The sequence below is a fragment of the Ictidomys tridecemlineatus genome, chromosome 2, assembly GCF_052094955.1.
Source record: "Ictidomys tridecemlineatus isolate mIctTri1 chromosome 2, mIctTri1.hap1, whole genome shotgun sequence".
Taxonomy (NCBI): domain Eukaryota; kingdom Metazoa; phylum Chordata; class Mammalia; order Rodentia; family Sciuridae; genus Ictidomys; species Ictidomys tridecemlineatus.
In genome coordinates, this window is record NC_135478.1 from 174,565,985 (window position 1) to 174,592,240 (window position 26,256).

A 26,256-nucleotide genomic window follows, 5' to 3' on the forward strand; every position below is an offset into this window, starting at 1 on the left:
GTACTTCAATTTTCTCATCTGTGAATTGAGATAATAATAGTACCTATTTTAGAGAAAATGAGTATCAATGGATTAAATGATGAAAACTGCTTAGAACAATGGCAGGCACATAGTAAAATTTCAAAAATATGATTAATGTTGTAGTTGTTTTAAACACCCCCCTCTTTCCTCAATAGTTTTTCACCAACTTTTAGGGGTTAAATGACTTAGAGATTTCCTTTCTTCCTTCCCTTCTATCCCTGTCTTCCTCTACTTTGCCTCCTTCCTTCCCCTTCCCTACCTCTGCCCATCTCTCCCCACTCCTCTCCTTCCTCCATCTCCTCTAAACTTGAGGCTTATTAGTCAGTAAAAAAAAAAATAATCAAATATGAAAATCTAGAAAAACTCTATTGCTGTAAGATCTGAATGCTGCACAATTTCTGGGTGAAATTACCACTTAAAATATAAGTGGTAATTTATCAACAGGTGCCATACAAGTAACAGTAAAATAATTTGGGTTCATTTTCTCCATCTGTGAAACTATAGCCCACACCTGATCCTGAGAGCTTCCTCTGCTCTCACTTGATTATTTTTAACAAGAAAGGCAGTAAGCAGACGGCCCAAATGAGTAAGTGGCGGAGTGACTTACTAAAAAACATGGTCTATATTCAGACAGAATGCCACTATTCTTCACTGGGTAAGGAACACAACACATTATATAATTTTCAGTTCAAATAGTCTATAATTCCTGGATATTTGGAATCTTTTTTTCTAAAAAAAAAAAAAGGATTTACATATATATATTTAAATCCTTTTTTTTACAACATATATGTGTGTGTGTGTGTGTGTGTGTGTGTGTGTGTGTGTGTTGTAGATGGACATAACACCTTTATTTATTTATCTTTATGTGGTGATGAGGATCAAACTCAGGGCCTCACACCTGCTAGGTTAGCACTCTACCACTGAACCACAATCCAGTCCTCTAAAAACAAGGATTTAAAATAGGTACTAGGGTTTAAAATCAGAGTCAATCATACATTTGGCTGTTCTGAGATCACATAATTGGATGTATTGTCAATTCTATTGTCAGTCTTAGAAAGACCATGTGTGCCAAGCTGGAGAATATCACACTAAACAAAATAAGCCAATCCCCAAAAACCAAAGGCCAAATGTTTTCTCTGATATGCAGATGCTGATTCACAATAAGGGGATGGGGCACTAGGGAATAATAGAGGTACTTTGCGTTACAAGGGAGAGAAGGGAGGGGAGGGGATATGGGGATTAGAAGGATAGTAGAATGAATTGGATGTTATTACCCATGTGCATATATGATTACACGACCAGTATGATTCTACCTCGTGTACAACTAGAAGAATGAGAAGTTGTGCTCCATTTATGTATGATGTGTCAAAATGCATTCTACTGTCATGTATAACTAGTTAGAACAAATTAAAAAATTAGAGGAAAGAAAAAGAAAGAGCTTGTGCATGGTAAATGATAAATGTTAATTGCTGAATTTCTTCAAATATAATACACCAACAAATATAAGACACTATGTAATAAAGTAATTATCTATTATAATTGTAGGGTGCCATCAAATGAAATCTACTTCATAGATATTGAAACACTTATCTGTATTTAGAATCAATGAAATATATTTAGCTATTAATAACTACTTATTAAGAAACTTCTATTACACAAAGTTCAGTATTTAGGAAATACTAGGTATATAAAAATACTATTAATAGCATCTGACCTTGGGGATTTAAAGCCCAACTAAAAAAAGAAAGCAAGCATGGGAAAAATTAAATAATAATATGAGTTAATTAACAATATAAGAAAGTCATAGAGAGCTAGGCACAATAGTGCACACCTATAATCCTAGCACCTGTAATCCCAGAGGTTGAGACAGGAGTATTACAAGTTCAAAGCCAGCCTCAGCAATTTAGCAAGGCCCTGCACAACTCAGTAAGACCCTATCCCCAAATTAAAAACACAAAAAGGGATATAGCTCAGTGGTTGAGTGCCCCTGGGTTCAATTCCTGGCGCACACACAACACAAAAGTGATAGAGAATTTTTCAAAAATGCACATAAGCATGGCTGAAGTTTGATTTCTAAGAAATAATTCTAATAACTAGAAGAGAATGTGAAGGTTCTCAGTACATAGAAATAATAATATTTACAAAACACATAAATGGGACTCTTCCTTCCCCCAAATCAAACCTAAATCTGATAGAGGTTCTAGATTCAACTACCCATCTGCAGGAAATACAGAGGGCAGGTGATAATGCAAGAGAACAAACTACATTGTAAAGTTGCAAACAACAAAATTCTGATTCTAGGAAACTATAGGATAAATGATCTACTTTTTTCAACACATAAATTGCAAAGAGAAAAATGTGGAGGAAAACCTATGAATTTAAAGACTTAAAAATATTTATTTTTAAAAAAACAAATCTTTAGTGTATAAGGATGCATAGTTGGAAGATAAAACTTCAACTAGAAGAATATAATAATAAGCAAAATAAAAAGTAATATTATTTGAGGACAGACATGCAAAGCACTCTGATTTGATCTGTGTACATTGTACACGTTATCAAATTATAACTCTACCCTATAAATACAAATATTATGTCAGTTAGAATAAAATTTTAAAAATTGAAATAGATTCCTATCTTTCATCCTGTACAAAAATCAATTCAAAATGGATCAAAGACCTCAATATAATTTTGTGTGTGTGTGGTACTCAAAATTGAACCAGGGCCTCCCAAATGCTAGGCAATCACTCTTCCAGTAAGCTACATTCCCAGGGATCAAAGGCCTAAGTATAATACCTAAACTTTTAAACTGCTAGAAGAAAACATAGTGGAAATACTTCAAAATATAGGAACGAGCAATGACTTCCTGAGACAGGTATATTTTCCCTAAAGTACAGGGGGACAGTAAAACACCAGGTCCCTGAATGCCCCATTTCTGTTCCCAAAATACCTAGTCAAGATAAGGGAACAATGAGAGCAAGCTTGGCTGCAAAGTTTAGATACATATTATCTTGAAGGACCTGGCTTTCTCTTCCGTACATTGGGCACTAGGGCAAGTTGGTGTTACCTGTAGAAAGCTTCCTTCTTGCATGTACATGAGAACTGTTGCTCTTGGGATGTCGGTAATCCAAGCTAACTAAGAAAGCTGAACCTGATGATGTCATTGCTTCTTCAGCCTAACATATAAAACCCCTCTGAGAGGAAACAGAACAGAGGGCACTGTGGAAAGGATACATGTCACTCATCTAGCTGGTTGCCTCTGGACAAAAGACCATGACAAAGAGGAGGTGTCACTTGGTAAAGCACCTTGAGGGATTAAAGTGCTACCTGTCACCCTGTCACCTCTGAAACTCTTCTTGGAGCAGTCTCTTGTAAGCTTTCCCCAATAAAACATATGTCTCCCATGCTGTTTCTGTTATTTGGCCTGTCTATAACCCATTCCACGGCCCTGGCACAACTGGGCTCTGGACAAGATAATAGGACTCCCATAGCTCAGGAAATAACAGCAAGAATCAACAATTAATCAATTAAATCACATTAAATTACAAACAAAAGAAAAAATTATCAGAGTGAATAGACTGCCTACAAAATGAAAGAAATTCTTTACAAGCTACCCTTCTGACAAAGGATTAATATCCAGAATATATAAAGAACTCAGAAACCTTAAAACAAAACAAAAACCTAATCAACAAATGGGAAAATTAATTGAACAAATACTTCTCCAAAGAAGAAGTACAAATGGCCAATAATTATGCAAAAAAGCTCAAAATCTTTAGTCATTAAGGAGATACAAATTAAAAAGAACTACATTGAGATCACCTCTCACCCCAGAAATCAAGAATACAAATTATAATAAATTCTGTCAAACTGGGAAAAGGAATTCTTATACACTATGGATGGGAATGCAAATTAATACAGCCACTATGGAAATAAATATGAAAGTGCCTAAAAGAACTAAAAATAGAACTATCTTATGATCCAGCTACACCACTCCTCAGTATATATCTTAAAAAAATAAAATCAGCATTATTATAGAGATACCTGTGCACCCAGGTTTATCACAACAAAATTCACAATAGCCAAGGTATGGAATCAGCCTAGGTGCCTGTCAACAAATGAATGGATAAAGAAAATGTGGCACATATACATGATGGATTATTACTCAGCTATAAAGAACAATAAAATCATGTCATTTTCAGGAGACTGAATGGAACTGGAGATCACCACATGAAGTGAAAGAAGTCAGATTCAGAAAAATAAGCATCACCTCTTTTCTCTCATATGTGAAATAGAGGGTAAAAGAAAGATGACATGAAAATAGAAGGGAAACTGGGAAGAGGAAGGGGACCGGGGGAATAGGGGATGAGAGATTAAGAAAGGGTAATAGAGTAGAGAAAATTATCAAAACAGGTTATATACGTCTACAAATATGCCACAATGAAACCCAATATTCTGTATAGTTAATACACACAAATTTTAAAAAGAATTCTTCCTACCTTTAAAAACTAAAATTTTAACTTGAATTTCATGTTAATCAGAAAAGATATTTATAGTATACAATATATTTACCTCCCAATGCTTCAGAGGCTTTTGTATTACTTTGTTTTTGTTTACTATGTAAAATTAGTGTTGAATATTAGTAATCCCCTTCAAGTATTGCTGGACACTTACTAATTACGAATTCTAACCTTTGTATGTAGCTCTAGTCAAAAACAAGCATTTTGCCCACATAATAAGCAGCTACTCTATGTAACGTTCAACATCATCATGGCTGACAATAAGGAGATTAACCATTTATGGAGAATGCTAAAAATATAAATTGTATCCTCAAAATTTGACTGGAAAATATAGGTAAGGGTGTGTAAATGTCTTTCCAGTCAGTAAAAATTACTTATAACCAAATGATATTTTCCTGGCCTCCTGCAAAGAAATTAGAATTAAGATTTAAAACTCTCAGAAGGAAATAGAATTTCAGTATCAATGGGATTATAAGTCATAGAATATAATTTTTAAATAGAGTCAATTAAAAACCTAAATTCGTTTGGAAGTAGGCAGTTCTATATTGCTGATATAGATTTACTTTGTGTTTTATCTTTTAAAAATGCAATTCTTATTTTAAATTAAAGAAGTTATATATGACAAGAATTTGCTGAACTTGGTGGCCCCTACCTATAATACCTGTGGTGTGAGAGGCTGAGAAAAGAGGATCACAAATTTGAGGACATCCTGGGTAATTTAGGGAGATTCTGTCTCAAAATAAAAATGGCTGGGGATGTGTCTCGGTGATAGAACACCTTACTGCATGCATGTACACACACACACACACACACACACACACACACACACACAAATTTACCCTTCCAAGTGCCAACACACATGAAAACATGGTAAGAACATCAGGGATCACAAGCTAAAGGAAATGACAACATAGAACATCATATAATGCAAGGGACATTTTCCTGGTTATCTATATATGAGACACTGTACCAAATATGGAGGAATCAAAAAGAAATAAAAATTTGTCTCTGTCTAATCTAATCTAAGAGAAAAGGCAAAAAATTAACTCAAATCACTATATGATAAAGTATAATGTGCACTCTAATAAAGTTACAAGAACAACATGTTAGTACATATCACTGTTGTTGTTGGCATCTTGGCAAGTTTTTAAACAAGCCTTGAAAAAACGTAGAATTTTTAACAATCAGAGTGATTGCATGAATCAGAGAAAAGCATGAAGAGAGAAAGCCATGGGATTTTCAGGACATTGTGGCGAATCTTGCCAGTTTGTGCTCTATCAGGAGGTACAGGATATAAGAGATAGAAGATAATAAAACAGCAGGATGGGGAAGAGACTCCAAATCCACGCCTTCAGTAGAGAATTTCATGCTTATCTAAATTTTGAGTGATCCAGGTTTGGCCTTAGGAAGATTAGGTGGATATCAATGTGTAGAGTGGACTAGGGGAGAAGCAGGCTGGAAGTGTGAGGGCCAATAAGGAAGTTTCTGCAATTATCTTAGCAGGAGGTACTAGAAGGAAAAGATTCAGGTACAAAAAACTTTCTATGGAAGAAAATGATTGGATTAAATGCCCATTGGCGATATAGGATGAATTTGATGTTACCAGCCTACCTCACCCAGAAACTAAGCAAACAGACTACATAGTCAGTGGTGTGGGAGCCATAGGATCTCCTAACACTGAACTATATGTTGCAAAGGGGAAGGTAGTAGTGTTCTGTGAGTACACAGGTTTTGTGGGACTTTGCTTTTTGCACAGGAGATTAGAAGAGAAAACCATTCAAGAACTTCTAGTGCTGCTTTTCTTCACTGCCCACGGAATAACTGTTTCTGAATTATCTGTGTCTGTATTACCTTGGCCTACTGGTCACTTCAACCAATATTTAAGGAGTGTTTACTGTGTCCTAGAGATTGTTGCAGACAGCTCTGGAAAATCTGTGGGAAAAAAACCCCAAATTTTGCCTTCAGGGAACTTGCATTTTAGTGGGAAGAGACAGATAATGGACAATGCACATAATTATATAAATGCAAGATAACATGTGGTAAAAGTAAAATATGCTATGGGGGAAAAATCAGCTAACTAAGAAGGGTGGGAGTGGTGGCTCAGGGGACAGGGTTGGGCATTATATGGAGAGATGTAACAAGTTGTAGTCTCTGAACCTTGATGTGCTGGTTATATAAGGATGCAGCTAAGAGCTGTGTTTACTAACTCCCCCAGTTTCTTCCTAATGAAAACTCATGAGAGTTAGGTTTCTATACAATACCTGACTTCTGGCCACCAAGAATCACCTAACCAATCACATTTCCCTCTGGGCACTAACAGCCAGAAAAGCTCAAAGGAAATTTGTAATCATCTTCCAGTATGTGAAGTCTCAAAGCATTGCTTGTACCGGCTTTCACCTCATTTTCTGAACATTCATTTTACTGTTGTCCTGACTTCTTCAATTACTTTAATCTTTTTTTTAACTCACAAATAATGGCATTTACTTGTAGGGTACAAGGTGATCTTTTGATATGTGTTTACACTGTGGAATGATGAAATTATGTTAATTAACATACATCACTTTACATACTTATCATTTTTTCGTGATGAGAACTCTTGAAATCTAATAATCTCTTACAGGGAGGTAAATATGAGTAAAACAACATATCCATGTATAGACATGTCATAGGAAATACATTAATCTGTACCATTAATATGAGTTAATATTTATAATAATAAAAAGAATACTAGAAAAAAAGTAGAAAAAAATCTTCTGTCTTAGCAATTTTGAAATCCATACTATAGTCAGCATGCTGTATGATAGATCTGTAAAACATTCATCTTTACTGAAACTTTGTACCCTTTCAATAACCTCTCCCCATTCTTCATCTCCCAGTGCAATTTCACTTTTATCACATTGTTTATTTTTTTCAGTTAAAATCCAAATTTAGAGATCTGGAAGTTATAAATGAATACACAAAAATAAATTGCTAAAGCTACTTTATAAAAATTTTCTGACCTCTTTTGACACCAAAATTAATGGTTTTAATTAAGTCTAACCTATCAAAATAATACTTTACAAAAGTTACCCCTCGTGTAACTCATGAAAAGTTGCATTTGCCTTCCGTAGCCATCTCTGACACTTTGGGTACTTACATGAAATTGACACAGCCAGTACCAGCAGGTGGGGCAATCCAGACGAAGCTGAGGTTGGTTGTGGGCAGGTGACTCACATGAGAGGCCACCACACTGCACATAAACTGGTTACCAAACTGGTGGTCAGACATGATCCCTGAAAGACAGAAAGGAAGGGTCACTGTTATAAAGAGAACAAAACAAATTCCTTCCTATCATGGTATAAAAATAATTCTTGACATTTTAATATTAAGATTTATCATGCACCTTGGACTTCATATAAGTTATGTAACTTTTTTCATTGCTAGAGGAAAATTAAGTATTTAAAACAGTATTAAGAAATTACCTACTATAGCATTTACCTTGATTTTGTTGATTGATCTTTGCCCATCAGTAAAATCCACCAGGACCCACCTGCCATTGAATACATTTGGGTTTCTCAGAATGTAACAAGAAAGACAACTACCATGGGGAACTGGGAAGCTTCTCAGTATGAGGATACTAGGAGGAGCTTATTAAAATATTTGAGCTTGTATTGGGTTACTTCAGAGAGTGGGGAGATCAGATTTGCCCAGGAGCTTTGCAATTTTAGTACTGAAAGTCCTGTATTCTGGGACACTCCCCAGTCCCGTTGAAGTTTCAGGAAAAGATGGTTCATCTTCTGGATCTGGGTCATCACAAAGTAGAAGTAACTTTGTTACCAAGCATCTTCATACCAGACAGGTAAGTCTTAGAGTAACCTTGTCTGATGTTCAAGTTCTATAAACTTGCTTATGCTCAGCATGAGAACACCTTAACCTAGTTGTGAGCAGGTCAGAATGATCTTTTTAAAATATGATGCTATTCATCATATTTCTCTACCAAAAAAAATCAATAAACCCACATTCTCTATAGCAGCACTATTCAAAATAGTAGACACTAGCTAAAATGGTAAATTAATTAAATGTAAATTAATTAAAATTAGATAAAATTAAAAATTCAGTTCTTCAGTTGCACTGAAGCTGAGCTGAAGCCCTAGGAACTCACATTTTAAATGCTCAGTAGCCAGCCATATGTGGCTGGTGGCTGCCACATTGGACAGTAGAGAACAGAACATTTCCAGTATCACAGAAATTTCTACTGGATAGTGCTGATCCACAGGATAAAAATCAAGATGTCTTCTCTCAGGTTTTTTTAAACCTCAGCTTCAGTACTTCCTGTTCATCCCCTTGTATTTTACACACCCCAAATACCAAAAGAGTCCTTTCTCCACATAGGCACAAGCTGTATACTCTATCGAAAATGCTCTCTTCCCACCTGTTCACAATCCCCTGATTTAGCTCATTTTCTCCTTTGACAAGTCTCTCCTCTCCATCTCCCAGACCATTTTGCCATACTGAACCATGACTTAATTCCAACATAGCTCTTAGCCCAAGGTATCTGAATGTACTGTTTTCTTACCTTTCAACACTTCTGAAGACTTCTAAATGAACAAATCAAGTTTCCTCATCTACATTCCCCTAGCATCTAGCAAAATATGCACAGTCAATATATTATTTAACTTGTATCTCTGGTCTTTGGTCTCATGATTTAAAAGGCCTTCCTAGTCCCTAAGATTTAAAAACATATTCTCTTACATTTCTATTAATTCATTTTTACATTTACATCTTTAATGTCTCTAAATTTTATTTTGTTGTGCAGCACAAGGTTATTGCTTAACTTTTTTCCCCCCAAATGGTTCTGGATATCATCATTTCCCCCTTGGTATTGTGAGAGAGTTATCCAGTAACATGGACCAGACACATATATCTTCCCACAATGAATTTATTGCATAAAAATAAATTCACATGTTGTATCATTTTCTTTAGCTCTAATTCACTGAGCATACTCATGTTTCACTTGGTGTTGTGACTAAAGGAATCACAGATTATTTTATTTCATTTCAATCTTAACTACCAATATCTATAAATTCAAGTTACATATCATATATTACACAATGATATATAGGCTATAGAAAGTTATTTAATTTTACTTGGCTCTAATTGAAGAAAATGAATCTAAAATAAAAACGAATCTTCTCAAACATTTCTTCACCACTAAAGATATTTAGGAAGGATTAAGGCAGCCAGAGAGCTTCAAGTGGCCTATCGGGAACAAAGGCAGAGAGCAAATACAAATGCAGAGTCACTGCAGGTGGTTCGATAAAATTATGAACTAGCCAAAGAGCCTGTTCAGAATACAGAGCTGTTGGAGTTGTAACTTTTTCTATGCCAGGGTCCAGAAGGAAGGAAGGCAGTTTTGAATTGGGCCACATCAAGCAGGGAGATCGGCTGAGTTAAAGCCCTAGGGACAGAGTAGGGAGTTCTTAGCCTGTTGACCTCATGACCCATTCATGAGATGGTCTGATGGTAGGCTGGCGTGTGCCACTATACCACCATTGTAGGTACCCTTCCTTTTATGTGTTTCAGGTGAGGGGGCTGCATCTGCAGAGATTGTTAAGCTCATGGGCCTGATTTTTTGTGAAATGAGTGTGATACACGCATGCATCCAGGTGCTTCTGATTTAATTTGATAAGTTAGCAAGTGATCATTTTTTATCAGCATGATAATTTTTTCATCACTTTGTGCCTTATGGTTGTGCTGTATAGATGGTGGCAGTCTATTTTTACAAAATATAAAGACATTCTCCATCCACATGGAATAGCTCATGTCAAACTACTGCTTTATAATATGCAGTAACTCAGAGCTAGGCACATTCTATACAAGATAAAGTAAGTCAGAGGGGCACAGTGTGCTCTACGCACTGAATTTCATGATGGCTCCTTATACGTTTCTCTGTTTCCTCCACTCCTGTATTCTACCAAAGTGACTTCTCTGAAAGGATGATCATGTCAATCCCCAGCTAAATCTCCTTAAATGGCTCCCCATCAGTTTCCAGAGAGATTAAAAACTCTTCAGCATCAGTTACAAAGTTCAGCAGGATCCACCCCTCCCTGCTCTCCCTTCTCATCCTTTGTGCCTGGCTCCACAGCCCTTCTCTAGCACTGGTGGTAGAGCCCGCCTCACCCACCCCTGTGAGCATGTGCTCCCCTTTAGTCATAGAAGCCCCCCACCTTTTCTTTCCTCCCACTCATCCCTGCTCAATTAACTGCTATGTGCTTGTCAAGGCAAGGATCCATCTAACTTCTGCTTAACATCAAACACTGAGAGAAGTCACTTACTGTGCTAGGCCTAATGACAGAAAGATACATCAGACACAGCCATGCCCTCCTCACCCATTGTCTTCCATCCTCACCCATTGTCCCTGCCCTGCCCAGACTTCCATCCTCACCCATTGTCCCTGCCCTGTGTTTGAATAGTTGCCCTTCCTACGTGTTATAATCAATTTAATTAACTTTGGGTTTTTTTTTACTAAATATATGAATAATTAAAAAAATAAGAACTTCAGAAAAAAACATATATATCTATCACCTTAACTTGTGAAATAGAATTTTTTATACTAGAAAGTCATTCAGAATAGGTCATAAGTGGCCTAAGAAACAGAAAAACAAGTCTATATCTGACATGTACAAAATATGCTTTTTTTTCTCATTCAAAGTTTTCTTCTTTAAAGCTGCATCTGAGACAAAATTCATCAAGCCAAAGAAACCACAGGGCAAGGAGGAAAAGTGACTCCCAGGGAATCACAGAGTCTCAAAGCAGACTCACAGCCATGACTCAAGCACTGCCACCCCCCTCTGAGCAGGCAGAAGGCAGGGACCCAGTGAGTGGAAAATGACACATCTGCAGGAGTCAGCCTGGCCAAAAAAAAAATAAAAAAGAAAAAAGAAAAAGTCCAAGCCACAATATTGTGGGAAGGGAAATGAATTGAACAAAATAAGAGTTCAGATCTCCGCATTCCTCATAACCCTTCTTAGAAGGTGAGTCAATGTCTAGGCCACATACTATTTGACAGGATTTTTATAAGGTGGCTACTTTTTGTCCCACTCCAGGTGAATATCCCATAGAGTAACATTTTTACAGTCTGACAGTCTAGCACAATAGTTCTCCAACTTTCCTATATGGAGGCATCACTGGAAGAGATTTAATAAACACTGGCACCCAGTGTTTATACTGGCATCCAGATTTTGAGCTAACTGGTTTGGAATATAGCTTGGATATTGTTCACCCAGCAATTCTAATTAGCAGCTAAGAATTTGCATTAAAAATGCCTTAGTAGAAGATTGTTTAAAATTCAGGGCTTAGAATCACGCTGTTCATATCACCACAATACAATATACAGTTTGAAAGTATCCAACAGAGCCTTACCTTATGTAGCTTAAAAATTATAAGTGTGCAGTGGTCTTTGCCTTTTTAACCTAGAGCACTGGCAAAGTATACTGCTAATACATCATAACTGGCATTTTCTCTGACAACATCTAAAAATCAGCCATAGTTGTAAAATTCTATTTATCTAAATATCAACCCACATGGGGAAAAAACCCCATAATTTACAGAATCCCTATTTTGTATCAAACATTGTGTTAAGCTCTATGAAGATATGTACAAGAAATCTGGAGGTAGTCCCTGCCCTGAAATGACATGAGCTGTACATTCTAAATAAACCATTAGAAAATAAGTATGTGCTAACTGGGCGGGATGCAAATCAAAAGTAAAAAAGTAATTCATTATAATGGCAACTTATGCTTATTGAATATTTACTATGCTCGGGTAGTGTTCTAGGTATTCATGAACACTGACTTATTTGTGAGGTAGAAGTTGTCAAGTTCCCCATTTTACTGGACAGGGGCAGTGGAAAATGTTGAGAGCCACAGCCGAAGGGGCCCCAGCAAACTTCCAGCTGCCAGCAAACTTCCAGCTGCCAGCTAATGATTGGCTCACAGCGGCCCCAGCAACTTCTAGCTGCCAACTGATTGGCTCCTCTGCGGTGATGCTCATTGGGCTGTTTCCCCACCCTTTCAGACCATGGAGCTGCTCACTGGGGAACTTTTATGGTTCCGCCCACGTGACCCAGCCAATGGACCTCAAGAGCAGGAGGAGTGGGGGAGGTTGAGAGGCTTGTGGGAAGCCGGTGGTGGCAGTTGGGCTCTGAAGGTTTTCCTGAGGAGCTATTTTGTTTGGCATTTGTGGTTCTAAAAATAAAGTTTGTTTCTTTTGACAAGTGGCTCCTGAATTGTGCCCAGCCAGACTGCGGCAGGGAAAATAGAAATAAAAGAATTTGCTTGAGGTCCTATAGCAAGTGGACAATGTAGCCTGGGTTCCAACCAATTCCCCTGCTACACAGTCAGAAAGAGCTTTGTTGAAGTGTAAGAATGGACTGAAGGAGAAGCTACAACTTCCATATTTGCTTTGATTGACATGAAGCAGCAGGAGATAGTCAAGATACTGTCCCCTCGGCTCTGCACACATTGCTGTATGACCTTTGTCACGGTGTCCCCACTCAAAGTTTTATTCTGACATCTCTGAAGCCCTGGTCCATGGTCACTAAGCTTCATAGCTCTCTGAGAGCAGTTTAAATGAACAGAACAAGAACAGGAGGACATTGCACAAAGGCAGACACCATGAGCAGGGATGCCCTTAGAAAATGAGATCTAGGAGAATGAGAGCAGTCAGAGTTGGATTCTCTCATTCTACAAAACATAATTTATTGCATCCACCATGATGATGATCTGAATGCCTTCTGTGTCACGAAAGATATGTACCATCTAATTAATAACTGTGAGTTGGAATCCCATTCTTGAGATAACTGCAATTCAAATATGATCACGAATTTCAATTTACATTAGTGCTTTCCCTGCTGCATGCCAGATAATAAGATACACATTGTGTTTTTAAAACTACTTGAAAAAGTGAAATAAGAGCTATATTAAAAGAACTTAATTATACTATGTTTTTTAAAGGAGGTAGGTACAAATAAAATGTATACATATGCTATGAAGTTATAATAAAAGATCTTTATGTTCATTGTTCTGGTTACATATAAACTGTCAAACAAGAAATTTCCACATGGAGTTTCTTCCCCAAAGAAAGATGCTATACTTTTCTAAGAGAACTGGGCTCTGAAAGTAAAAAAATTAAAAATAAAAAAATAAATAAAAATCACTTGTGGCTCTCCTGATCTAACTGTGGGCAAATGGTGTAGATTTTCCTTCAAACTCTTAAGTTCTATACCTTGATAGCTGTTGATTTTAGCAAGATGTTAAAGCATCTGTGTTACAAAACATTTTACTTTTGAATATTGTGTGTACACATTTGAGAACATGGACTGTTCACTAGCAACAACCAATCTAATTCTTTAAGACAACTGTTATTTTAATGAAATATAGAGATTTTAAATTCACTAGTTTACAAATATCCACTATTTGTCTTCTTAACCAGAGTTGTGGTGGAAGGACAGAAATCGATAGCAGGGTTTCCTTTATCCACATTACACTTGTGTAAGATTAGTCTCACAATGTCTTCAATTATTCTACCATTGCCTCCATGATCCCTTTTAAGACAGTGACACACATTTCTGTGCCTTCCTGGATGTCATTTTCCTTGACAAGTCTTCAGTTATTTTAAGTTTGTGACTAAACCTTGCATGAACCCATTTTCCCACAGGAATACTTCTCTATGCTTTTAATGTGCATGGCTTGGGTCTTCAGAACTGTAACTATAAGTTCTGTGATTCCCCCATCTCTAAAATAAAATACACACATTCTCAAAAAAAATGTAGCTCTCTATGTCCAAGAAACACAGTGAAGATTTTACCACCCAAAATAACCCATGTAGTAAGAAACTGACATATTGATATTAGGTTTATTCTATATTGTGTAGATGTGGATTATTCAAATCTCTTTAGTTTGTAATTTGTGGTAGTTACTAATAAAGTGGACAGAAACATGTCCTGGTTTATTTTTCATGGATTTCAAAAACGAAGACATTAGCAGATGGACTATCACTAAACAGAGCAAGTATATTAAATCTACAGATTTTGTCACATGAAAAATGTAACCTCCATATATTAAAATTATGAAGTCTTAAAAGAAATGTTATTTTATTATTTCAAACACTGGAAGAAATCTTGGTAGAACATTGTGTCAGGACACCTAGTAATTATTGACTTATTTCTATATAAGAAGTATAAATGAGAATGGTACAAAGATTTAAGATGTCTTCTACTTTCTTTCATTTTGATCCTTTGCTTTTTCTTAGATATCTATTTTTCTAGATATCTAAAGTCTTTCATCTGTTAATATAAACAGACTGCTGAAAATCAAATTTGCAAAGTTAGTACTATATTATAAATAAAAAAGAGAAAATGAATTACAGACTTCCTTTTTGTTTTTTTTTTTTTTTTTTTGTACCAGGAATGGAACTCAGAGGCACTTGACCAAGGAACCACATCCCCAGCCCTATTTTGTGTTTTATTTAGAGACAGGGTCTCACTGAGTTGCTTAGTGCCTTGCTAAGTTGCTGAGGCTGGCTTTGAACTCTCGATCCTCCTGTCTCAGCCTCCTGAATTGCTGGGATTACAGGCATGCTACACTGTGCCAGGCTCCTTTTTGTTATTCTCTAATCTGTTTACATATTTATTTTTTTTTCATGCTGTGATTCTTTAATGTGTTAACTCAAATATAAATAACTATTTTTTGTACAGAATTCAGATTGTCCATTACTTGCCTTCTTTGCTAGGTCAATGTACTCAAACATTGCAATAAAACCAAACATAATTTTATATGCCAAAAAGAAATCACAGAACTTCCTGAAAACACCTTCCTGAGCCTTACTGTCAGCAGTTGGATGAAAATGGTTGATAAGAACATTTCCCAAGCTACGGGGTGATGGTGGCACATGCACACACCCACTTGCCCACACTTTATTTTCTAAAGTAATGGATTGGAGGCATTTGGTTTCAGACATGAGTCTAAAACGCAAAAACAAACAAACAAAAATTATCTAAAAATCATTCTGCAATTGTATGTTCATGGACCTCTTAGAAACATATGAGGATCTACACTGTTTCTACACCTTTTGTTAGTTATATAACTAGCGCCTATTGTAGTCAACCTGATTCTTTCCTCACACATCTGAGTTACATAGATGAGAGTTTTTGCTGCTTCCCTTTCCACTTCTCTGTGCCCAGTATCTGGCACATTTTACTGCCTTCCTTCTACTGGAGAGTCAGAGAGGGGAAGGGCTGAGAGCATTGACCTGGGAGGTAGTCTTCTGTGCTTTAGATTCCTGCTCCACTACCAAGGAGCTGTGGAAATCTTGGGCAGGTTACGCAATCTCTCTGTTCCTCAGTTTCCTCACAAGGAAGGGAATGAGAACAACAGGGTGGCTGCAAACATTAAATTGTAAATATACATGGCCCATAGTGCTATGTGTGTTAGCCATTATTATCATTCCCTTTTAGAGATTAAGGAACCAAGACATGGTGGATTTAAATTATTTGCCAAGAAAAACAGCTAGTGAATGGCATTGGAACACAGGTTCATCTTCTACCTTACATGGTCCACTGGCTTCCTCCATACCCTTATACCCTTATACCTCAGTTCTGGGACAGACCCTGTCTCAACAAAATTCTGACCAAATCTAGTGATGAAGTGAAAATCACCTGAGAGAAAGTAGGAAGAGCTCTTCCTCCAGATATAGGAACAGGTATAAATGTTGTCATATTCTCTCTCTCTCTCTCTCTCTCTCTCTCTCTCCCCCTCCCTCCCTCCCTCCTTCTCTTCTCCCCTCCCTTCCACCCTCCAAATGCCTTGATTTCTCAGCAGTTATTGGATACCATTTGTCCCTTTGACTGACATGTCTCTGAGTTACATATACATGTGAAAGAACATCTTGAAGTCAAAAATTGTTCTTTTACAGGGTAAGGCCATGCAGTTTCACTTAGGTCTCCATGACCACTGAGTTTCACAGAGCAGCACCTTAGCTAAGAGTTAGGTAAAGTCTGCATTGTTGTTAGCTGAAACTGTCTGATCTAAAGCTTATCTCTGCTGCCTTCTTTCCTAACCTGCACACTCTCCTTCCCTCCCTAACAGCTGCTTGCTGGTAGATAATCATTACACACTGCTTGCCCCAGACTCTCTTCAAACTATCTGCACCAGGCTGGTTACCTGTCAAGAACTATATTGTGCTCCTGAGACGTACTCTTGTTTGTGTTAGATTCACAGCCCAACTTCCAGTGTAAGAGCTGGATTTTACATATATACAGACCAACGAATTGAAAGAGGAAGAGGCATTAGAGATACACTCCCAAGTCATGTAGGAGACTGAAAAGAGTTCCCGAAAGGCTTTCTTCAAAACAAAGAACTAGAGACTCTTGCCTTCTTGGAATAATTCTAGGACCTAAAAGCCACCTCCAGTTTTCTCAAACCTGTCTCTTATTCAACTTCCTCACTACCAAAGAAATGCCCATTTGATTAATCTAGAAATATCTGGAAATTTATTACATTACCAAAATTACTATTTAGCATTTTGGTTCTGACTTCTGCCTATCATGACTTTCAAAAAAGGAAAGAGAAGATCTTGGACAAAATAATAACTAATATTTACTGAGTATTTAATGATTCAGGCAAATTTTTTAGTATTTTTCAAAAATTAACTCATTTATTCATTAAAAACCCTGATGGAGTGGTATTGTTACTCTCATTTTATAGAAGCTTTCACTGGTTTAGTTAGCCATGTCACTGATCGCTGGATTGAGCACTAGTCACTTGGAATCCAGCCCTGTCACATTTTGGTGTACAATCACCACCAAATTAGCAAGTTACCTAACTGTCTTAGTATCAATATTATTTACATTACCCATTTTACAGATAATAGCAAGATATAATCAACAGAACTGCTGGAATAATGAAGTGAAAGAATTCTAATTATGATGACTAAAAGCTAAATTGCATGTAAAGTGAGTAGGATAGTATTCATTAGGGATTGGAATTTTATTTGCAGGACTAAAAATATATGTTGGTCTTTTTCTGTTTTTAATACACTCCCATAAAACTCCCCTTTAAATAAGTACATGAGCTGCTGATCACTCACAATGAGCATGAAGCACAGGCCAAAGCAACAAACAAGAAGCATGGTAACCCTTGTCTGACTCCAAAAAGGCTCTCCAAGCAAAAACAGGATCCAGTTATCTTAAATGTACCTCCAGATTGGCTGACCTAAAAGAACTGTCCTCAGAAAGGTCAGCTCTGAATAACCTGTGACCGTTGCCATGCAGCCACAGCTCCAGGCCAAACTCTTTCATTAAATACTTTATCTTCCTTAAAACAAATAATCTCAGGGTCTTCAATCTTCAAATGCCCAGCATCCTAAAGGCACAGTTAGCCCTCCTTTTTCCCACATCTTGACCATCACACTGCCATTGTCACATCTCACATTGTCACATTGTCACATCTGAAAGACTCAGTTAGTGGATGACAGTGTTTCTTTACCTTTTTTAAAAATATAATTCTTCTAGGGGCTTGGGCTGGGCTCAGTGGTAGACGGCTTGCCTGGTGTGCATGAAGCACTGGATTCGATCCTTAGCACCACATAAAAAATAAAATAAAGACCTCTACAACTATATATATATATATATATATAACTATATATATGTAAAATAATTCTTCAACTATATATATGTAAAATAATTCTTCAACTAAAAAAATATATATATAAAAAATAATTCTTCTAATAAGCTTTTTTCTAGATAGTTTCTTAATTATCCCCGTGATATTTTATATAAATACAACATTCTATAACTGAAGCCCTAGGTTTATCTACTGACATTCTCAGTTGTGAAGCATAGTATATAATCTAACTAACTAAAGAAATCTTGCAGATACTACATAGCTTCTCTGGGAAGGCCAGAGAAGTAAACATGAATGCTACAAAATAGGAAACAATCCACCACACTCTGGGACTAGTCCAGCATAAAAATAACAGAATAGCTGCTACTCCCTGCTCCTTGACACCAACTATATTGAACTGAAATAATAGAACCTCTACCTCAGCTATTTTCCCAAAATAAATACCTTCCATGATTATACTTAATGGAAAATTGATCTCCCCACATGAGGCATTGTGGCAAATGCCTATAATAATCCCAGCATTCCAGGAGGCTGAGGCAGGAGGATGGCAAATTTAAAGTCAGCCTCAGCAACTTAGAGACCTTGTCTCAAAAAATAAAAAGGTGGAGAGCGGTAGGAATATGGCTCAGTGGTAGAGTATCCCTGGGTTCAATCCCAGTATTATAAAAATAAACAAAACACACACATACACACAAGCAAAAGCAAAACAAAAAGGAATACTGATGTCCACATAATGGTTCCCACCTCACACTGCACACTTCACTATCCAAGTCTCACAAGGGTGGGTCTGATAGGTAGAAACTAGTTTACACGCCTTCAACCTAGAAAGGAAGGAAGTGTGGGAATTGTATTTTGGTAAAGTGGCACTCACAATGTAGAAAATTATATTAAAAGGTTTCGCAATCATGTACGGTATGTGTTTTTTATAGAGGTCAAGTTCAAAGTTTAAAAATATTTGGAATTTTTGTTTCAAAAGTAATTGAAATAATTGATATTTTAAAAGTCTATGGCTTCTTTTTGTTGTTGTTGTTTCTTTCTATCCTCCCTCCCCGCCCCCCTGGTTCCAGGAATTGAAACTAGGCATGCTTCGCCACTGAGCTACATCCCCAGCCCAGCCTTTCTTATTAGACAGGCAGAGTCTTGCTAAGTTTCTGAGGTGAGACTTGAAATTGTAATCCTCCTGCCTCAGCTTCCCAAGGTGCTGGAATTATAGGCATGTACCACTGCACCCAGTCAAGACATGAATTTTTTAAATATTTATTTTTTAGTTGTAGTTGGACACAATACCTTTATTTTATTTATTTATTTTTATATGGTGCTGGGGATCAAACCCATATTTGATCTGCTTACATGTACTAGGCAAGTGCTCTACCACTGAGCAACAACCCCAGTCCCCAAGACATGACTTTTAATATTATTTCCATGACCTATGCAATGAGTTCCTTACCCTTATTCTGAATAAGAATTCTGCCACAGAAAAGATGTTGTTTATCAATGGACAAATGGACAGCAACAATAGTTCCCTACACCCTTCCTGGACAGCCTAAGAGACTTTCCAGGGGTCAAATGCCTGTGTCTCCAGATGGTGGGATTCTGGAATAAGTGTCAGATATCCTTTTAACATGAGTTCCTGCTACAGGACAAATATCAGTGAATTAGCATAATAATTATTATTTCAATTGAAGCCATGTTGTCTCGTGTAGGAGTCATTATTCACCCCTCCTACCACCTGGGTAATCAGTCATGGAGTCCTTCTGCTGTTACTTAAAGAGTCTTACAACCACACCCCCTCTTTGCTGCCCTTCCAATGAGTGCCTTACTTCGGGATTTCATTATTCCTTTTTTTGCCACTGCCCCCCAGCTCCTAATTGGTCATTTTTAGTTCAGATTTGCCTCCTCAGAGGAATTCACAACACGTGATCTTTCTAAAATGTAAATGTGATTTCATCATTCCCCTGATTTACAACCTTCAATGGCAAAACACTTAGAGAATTAGACCTAAGTTCCTTCAAATGAAATACTGCCCCCTATTGACATCTCTGGACTCATTTATCATGGTTCTTAAAAATGCATATGACATCAAGATCAAACTATATTTAGTTGCATGTGCACATCTGTTTTGCTGTTGTTCTATCTGTCTAAACCAGGGGTTAGCAAATATGGGTCCATGGGTCAAATCTGAATCAGAATCAGTTTTTCACAACACTTGAGCTGAGGATATTTTGATAATTTGTAAAAAAAAAAGTGCATATACACATATGTGTGTATATATAAATGTATGTGTATATATGTATATGTATAAATGTGTGTGTTTCCTTCCTTGGCCAAACCTCTATTTAACATTTAATACATATATGAAATCAAAGGTAATCCCCTGCAGAAACTTCTCTATTCAGCTTATTATTGAACCCAAGATTAATGTTAAGAACCTCTTCACACACTCAAAATATGTGATGAAGAGTTTTGTCATGGAATCTACTCATTACTTTGCAAGGAATTGTCTTCCCAATTATATTGTTAGTTAAGTGTTGTAAAATTTTCTATACACAGAATCTATTATAGGCAAATAACAAATGTTTATGGAATGAATTGTTGCTGTAAAAGTATTAGAATTTACATCATATGATGTCACACCAGTTTAAATGATAGGAGCTCTCCATGGTACTGAAGAGTCTGCAGTAGCTAGCTACCTCCTGCAGGATGCTCAAAACCTTGTTTTGCATTCGTCAATCACCTCCCCCCCCCCATCAAGACTTTTCCTGCTACTCTCCAGTCAACTTCCTATAGAATCCTAATTAACAGTTGCACAGCCTCCCTTCTGTTCTAGGTTACTACACATACCTTTGGCTAAAGCATTTATTGTTCACCAAATATACTCCCCCAAATTTTCCAGCACCTTTGCAGTTCAAGAGGAGATTAGCAGAACTGAAGGGTGCCATTTCCTAGTTAAAACACAGATAGACTATGTGAATTTCACACGTTCATTTAATTATAATGGAGGTCACATGCTGAGACAGCATGGCTATGACATGGAATAGCCTATACTGCTGAGATCCTGCGTGGAGGACAACTACCCTGAGGAGTCCTCTGTTATCATATGACTCTTGAGTTAAGATGACATTTGAAGTTCATTTCATACCACAGCAAAACTAGGTTTATCAGGATAAAACATTTTTTAAATTATTTACTTATATGTCCTTTACTAAATTATAAGTTACTTAAAAGAAGTGGCATGGTCTTATTGATTTTGAAAAGCATCACTCAGTAATTGTTTGCAAAACAAATAAACATCTAAGTCTGTTTTTCTTTCTCCATTATACTTTTATCAAAAGGAAAAACCTAGTTATTTTGCAGCAGACTAAGGAAAGTACAATGAATGTAAACTATAGAACACAATTCTTACGTGAAACAGCCTGGAGTCACATGTCTTTGGTAATTATATGAAAACTCTTGTGTCAATGTTTCCTCACATATGAAATACATAAAACAATTAGTACATGCTTATTTGGTTTCCAAAGTTAACAGTATTTAAAACAATGCATTTTGCAGAATAAGTATTAAATAAATGTTGGCTAATCACTATATCATGAAAACTTATTTTTAGGAGATGTAAATTTATAATCATGTCCTAAATAACTTTAAAAATCAACAAATGTTTTTCTGGCAAAGCACTTCATTCAGGAACTCATCTTTGTTTTCATAGAAAATGTATTTATGGATTGAAGAATATTAAATCATATAAGATACCAAAAATTATAGCTTAAAACATGTATCCTATAGCTATTACAAGCACTGTATCTATTTATATCACAGAAGCAGTTTAAATGCCATGATAAAGTACTAGCAATGAATGAACTCTGATTTTGAAGTATATCACATCATATTTTCAGGTCTTCTGATACACCTTACTCCCCATTTTCCAATATCACATTATCAATATTGCCTGGATGAGAGAAATAACATACTTCTTTAAAAGACCAAATCATTAGAAAGACTATTTTTCACATGATGTATGCTACTTCCAGTTAAGTTTTATTAAAATTCACACTCCACTGAGGCAATAATTAGAATATTGAATCAGAAAAATGAGTGTTTCTTACCCCTTGAGGCTAAATGATTACAAATTCAATCTTAGAAAATTTTAAGTTCCCTTTATATTTAAAATAGATTAGAAAAACACAGTATATCTCTTTTGGAAACTAATAATCTATGAACTTGAAGTTAGGCAGCACATAATGGTTTGACTAACAAATATATTGGCATTATTTGAATATACATTCACTTGAAATGCTGCAAAACAGATTCTTTAAAAATGCAAGCTATTGTTAAAAATTAGATTTTTCTCCCCTGTATTTTCCATTTAGTTTTAATAGATAATGGCTAAGTGAACCCTTAGAAGTTTATTTCTCATTTAAATTCTATCACTCCAAATATCAATCCAAATAGTCATATTTCTATCATATGGCTTCTTTTACCTATTATGCATATTATCTTTAATGTAAATTTATAATTACATATTACTTTTACATTATTGGTAAAGCTAGCATCATGTCTAGTATGTATTCTTTGAGAAAAATAAATTTAATTCTAGATTTGGGTTGTTTTTTTTTTACAGTGTCTAGCTATAAAGATAATCACCCAAACATTTCTTAAAGGAATTCATTCATATTTATTACAGTTGGAAAGAAATATTAGAACTTTTATATTTTAATATTAAGTTTATATATCCTATAACATATGTTAGTGTGTTGGTACAGAAGTGGATATAATTTGCATAAATATACCACAATGAATTTCATCTCTATGTACATTCATAATGCATTATTTTTAAAAAAAAAAAAACTATAAGAATACATTAGTATGCACTAATTTAAAAAAAAAGATCAGTAGAATAGAGGAAAGGGAATTGGGGGAGAGAGAAAGAGAAGGAAAGGGGAGGCACTGGCAAGTGAATTGGAGCAAATTAGAATCCATGCTTGTATAATTATGTCAAAATGGATCCCAATATTATGAATATCTATAAAGAACTAATACAAAATGTATAATTTTCAAATTAAGAGTGAAAAGAAAATAAATAAATATACATGTATGCTCAAAAATTGTACTCATAAATTTGTCAATTTAGAAGAACAAAATAAGAAATTTTTAAATCATGTACAAAAATAAATAAATTTCTTGTACCCTTTTGGAAAAAATGTTATTAATAGAGGAACACAATAAAAAAATGTTTGCCTATAATTGGTCTATAGACTTCACCAGGTCAGGGATGAATTAAGGGATTAAGAGACTTAGTGTGGAAAATCATTTCCCTTGTGACTTTCTGAGATGAGGGAACTGCCAGATTCTTAATTTATCCTCCTGTGGTCAATAAGAAGATACCAAATATAATAGTGATGGGAATAAGAACATAAAAGGCTTTGATTTGAGTCCATTGCTGTCCCTTTCTAGGAAATGAAGCAGAACACGCAAGGAGAATCTCAGCAGAAGCCTGGAATTGGAGTGTGTTTCAGGTTGGTCTGCTGTGGAATTATGATCCAGCCAGAGGAGGCTGGATTTCTGCCAACAAGGGATAAAGATGCCTGCAGGACTTAAGACAAAGGAAGGCTACTGCACAAATATTGATAATGTGAAGCAAATTACTCTAACCATTATAAAAGATGCATGGATTATTTTGTGAGTCCCAATAAACTATTACAGTAGCCTTTGAGATATGTTTTGAAAGAGGAATAAAATTCCCTTGGGGGGTACGTTATGAAAGGAACAGCAGGCTTGAAATAGAAAAAGGCCAGTCACACTGAAAGCACTAACAAGATGTGTAATGTGGCTGGGATACAAAGGTGTGCACAGGGAGACACAGTGGGGGAAGGGACCCGAAAGGCAAATGAGGGCAGAACAGGACATGCTCAAATGCATCACCAAACATTTTATATTGTTCCAGACACAAATGGGAAATGACCACTGAAAATATGTGTACACAGAACAAAAATATTAAAATGGTAATGGTGTGTAAATGCATGGGTGCAGGCCGAAAGAGCATAAAAGGACGGTGCCTGGAAGGTTACTGCAAGAGATCAAACAAGGCATAAGGAGGGTTTGGATTTCAGTGTTAGGAGGAGAAAAAGAATTCACTGTTTTGCCTGGCACGGTGATGCACACCTGTAGTCCCAGAGGCTTGGGAGGCTGAGGCAGGAGGATCTTGAGTTCAAAGCCAGACTTGGCAACTTAGCAAGGCCCTGTCTCTAATAAAAAACAAAAAAGGACTGGGGATATCGCTCAATTGTTAAGTGACTCTGGGTTCAATCCCTGCTACAAAAATGAATTTATTGTTTTATGTCTTATATTAGTTTAGTACTGCTTGTCATTAAAAAAAAATACCATATCACAAACCAAGTGGCTTAAAGCAACAGGAATTTATTGCCTTACAATTTTGGAGGCTAGAAGTTAAAAGTCAGGGCATCAACAGGGTATCATCATCCTTCTGAAGGATCTGAAGGAGAATCTGTTCCATATCCTCTCCTAGCTTGTGTAGGCCAACATTCCTTAGCTCATGGGTACATAATCCCAGTCTTCCATCATCATATAGAATTCTCCTTGTCTCTTTCCATGACCATATTCTTCAAAGAATAGAAGGTATATTGGATTAGGAGCCCACCCTACTAGGGTATGACCTTATCTTCACTTCACCAATTATATTTTCAAATAAGTTTCATATTCTGAGGTACTGGGGGTTGGGACTTACACATATCTTTTAGTGGGGACACAATCCAATCCATGGTATGCCTCAAGAAAATGAACAGGAACACAAAGAACAACCATGTTCTCACCATGTTTGCCATTATGAAAACAGGAATATTTACACAAATCTGTTAGGTAGAAGGGTTATTCTTTATTAAGGTGGTATCAAATCGGAATGATTAATTTTCTAAATATTGCTTGATTTTAGAATTCAAATTTCCTTAAAATACAAGATAGAATATAGCAACACAAAATAATGAAGAAGGAGCTAGTTAGAAGGGTGGACAGCAGAAAGGGAACATATATTTTATATTAAAAAGCAAATCTGCCAGCCAGGCATGGCGGTGCATGCCTGTAATCCCAGTGACTCCAGAAGCTGAGAAAACAGAATTTTGAGTTCAAAACCAGCCTCAAAAAAAAAAAAAAAAAAGATAGGCATTAAGCAACTCAGTGAGACCCTGTCTCTAAATAAATTACAAAATAGGACTGGGCATGTGGCTTAGTGCCCCTGAGTTCAATCCCTGGTACTAAACCCTACCCCACAAGAAAAACACATCTGCTGACAAATTCTTCTAGAAGAAATTCTAACTTTATAATTGGAAAATGTGTTTAGGAGTCAGCATGACTCTTTGAAATTAATATGTATTTTTAAAAAGGGGCAACTCATTGTTACTCATGCTTTTCTTCATAGTGAAAATCACTGGCTAATGTATACTCTATAAACATGTGCATTATAATGATCATTACACTTGTTTATAGACTTTAATAATCCAGGGATAATGATGCATGTCTCTGGTTCCAGCAACTCAGGAGGCTGAGGCAGGAAGATCCTTAAGTCCATGAGTTCAAGACCAGCCCTAGAAATAGTGATACACCCACTTAAGGAAGAAAAAGGAGGAGGAGGAGAAGGAAAAGGATGAAGAGAAGGAGGAGGAGGAGAAAACTGATGGATTTCATAGAGGGAAAAAATCATTGTTATCTAGCAAAAATTATTAGTAAAAACTCCCAGTTGGTTGTTTACCAACTCAATTAACTACAGTGTCTCTTTCCCTCCAATGTATTTTATTGATAAGCCAGATAAACCTTAGGCTTATATTATAATAATCAAGTGTTTTATAAAGATGCTACAGGAGATGACTTTCCGAAAACTACATAGCTAGGAAAGACCACTATTTAAATTATGGTTGAATATGGATTTTACCAATTTTTTTCCAAGAAATACAGAGTGGTCCATTGAAAGATTGAGATTGCAGAAAGCCCACCCATATTGTCAACTTTGCAATGAATTGCATTAATATTCATTGAGGAAGTCAACTTTGCATCTT

General features: G+C 36.3%; 1 protein-coding gene across 2 annotated transcripts in view; it reads right to left on the reverse strand.

Annotated features, from left to right (window-relative positions):
* Positions 1-26,256, reverse strand: part of Reln (reelin) — a 453,190-nt gene that overhangs the window by 307,689 nt on the left and 119,245 nt on the right. For both annotated transcript variants that reach the window (XM_078040200.1, XM_078040199.1), the window contains exon 3: positions 7,672-7,807. In XM_078040200.1, the coding sequence (XP_077896326.1) occupies positions 7,672-7,807 (136 nt within the window). The remainder of the gene's footprint in view (positions 1-7,671; positions 7,808-26,256) is intronic.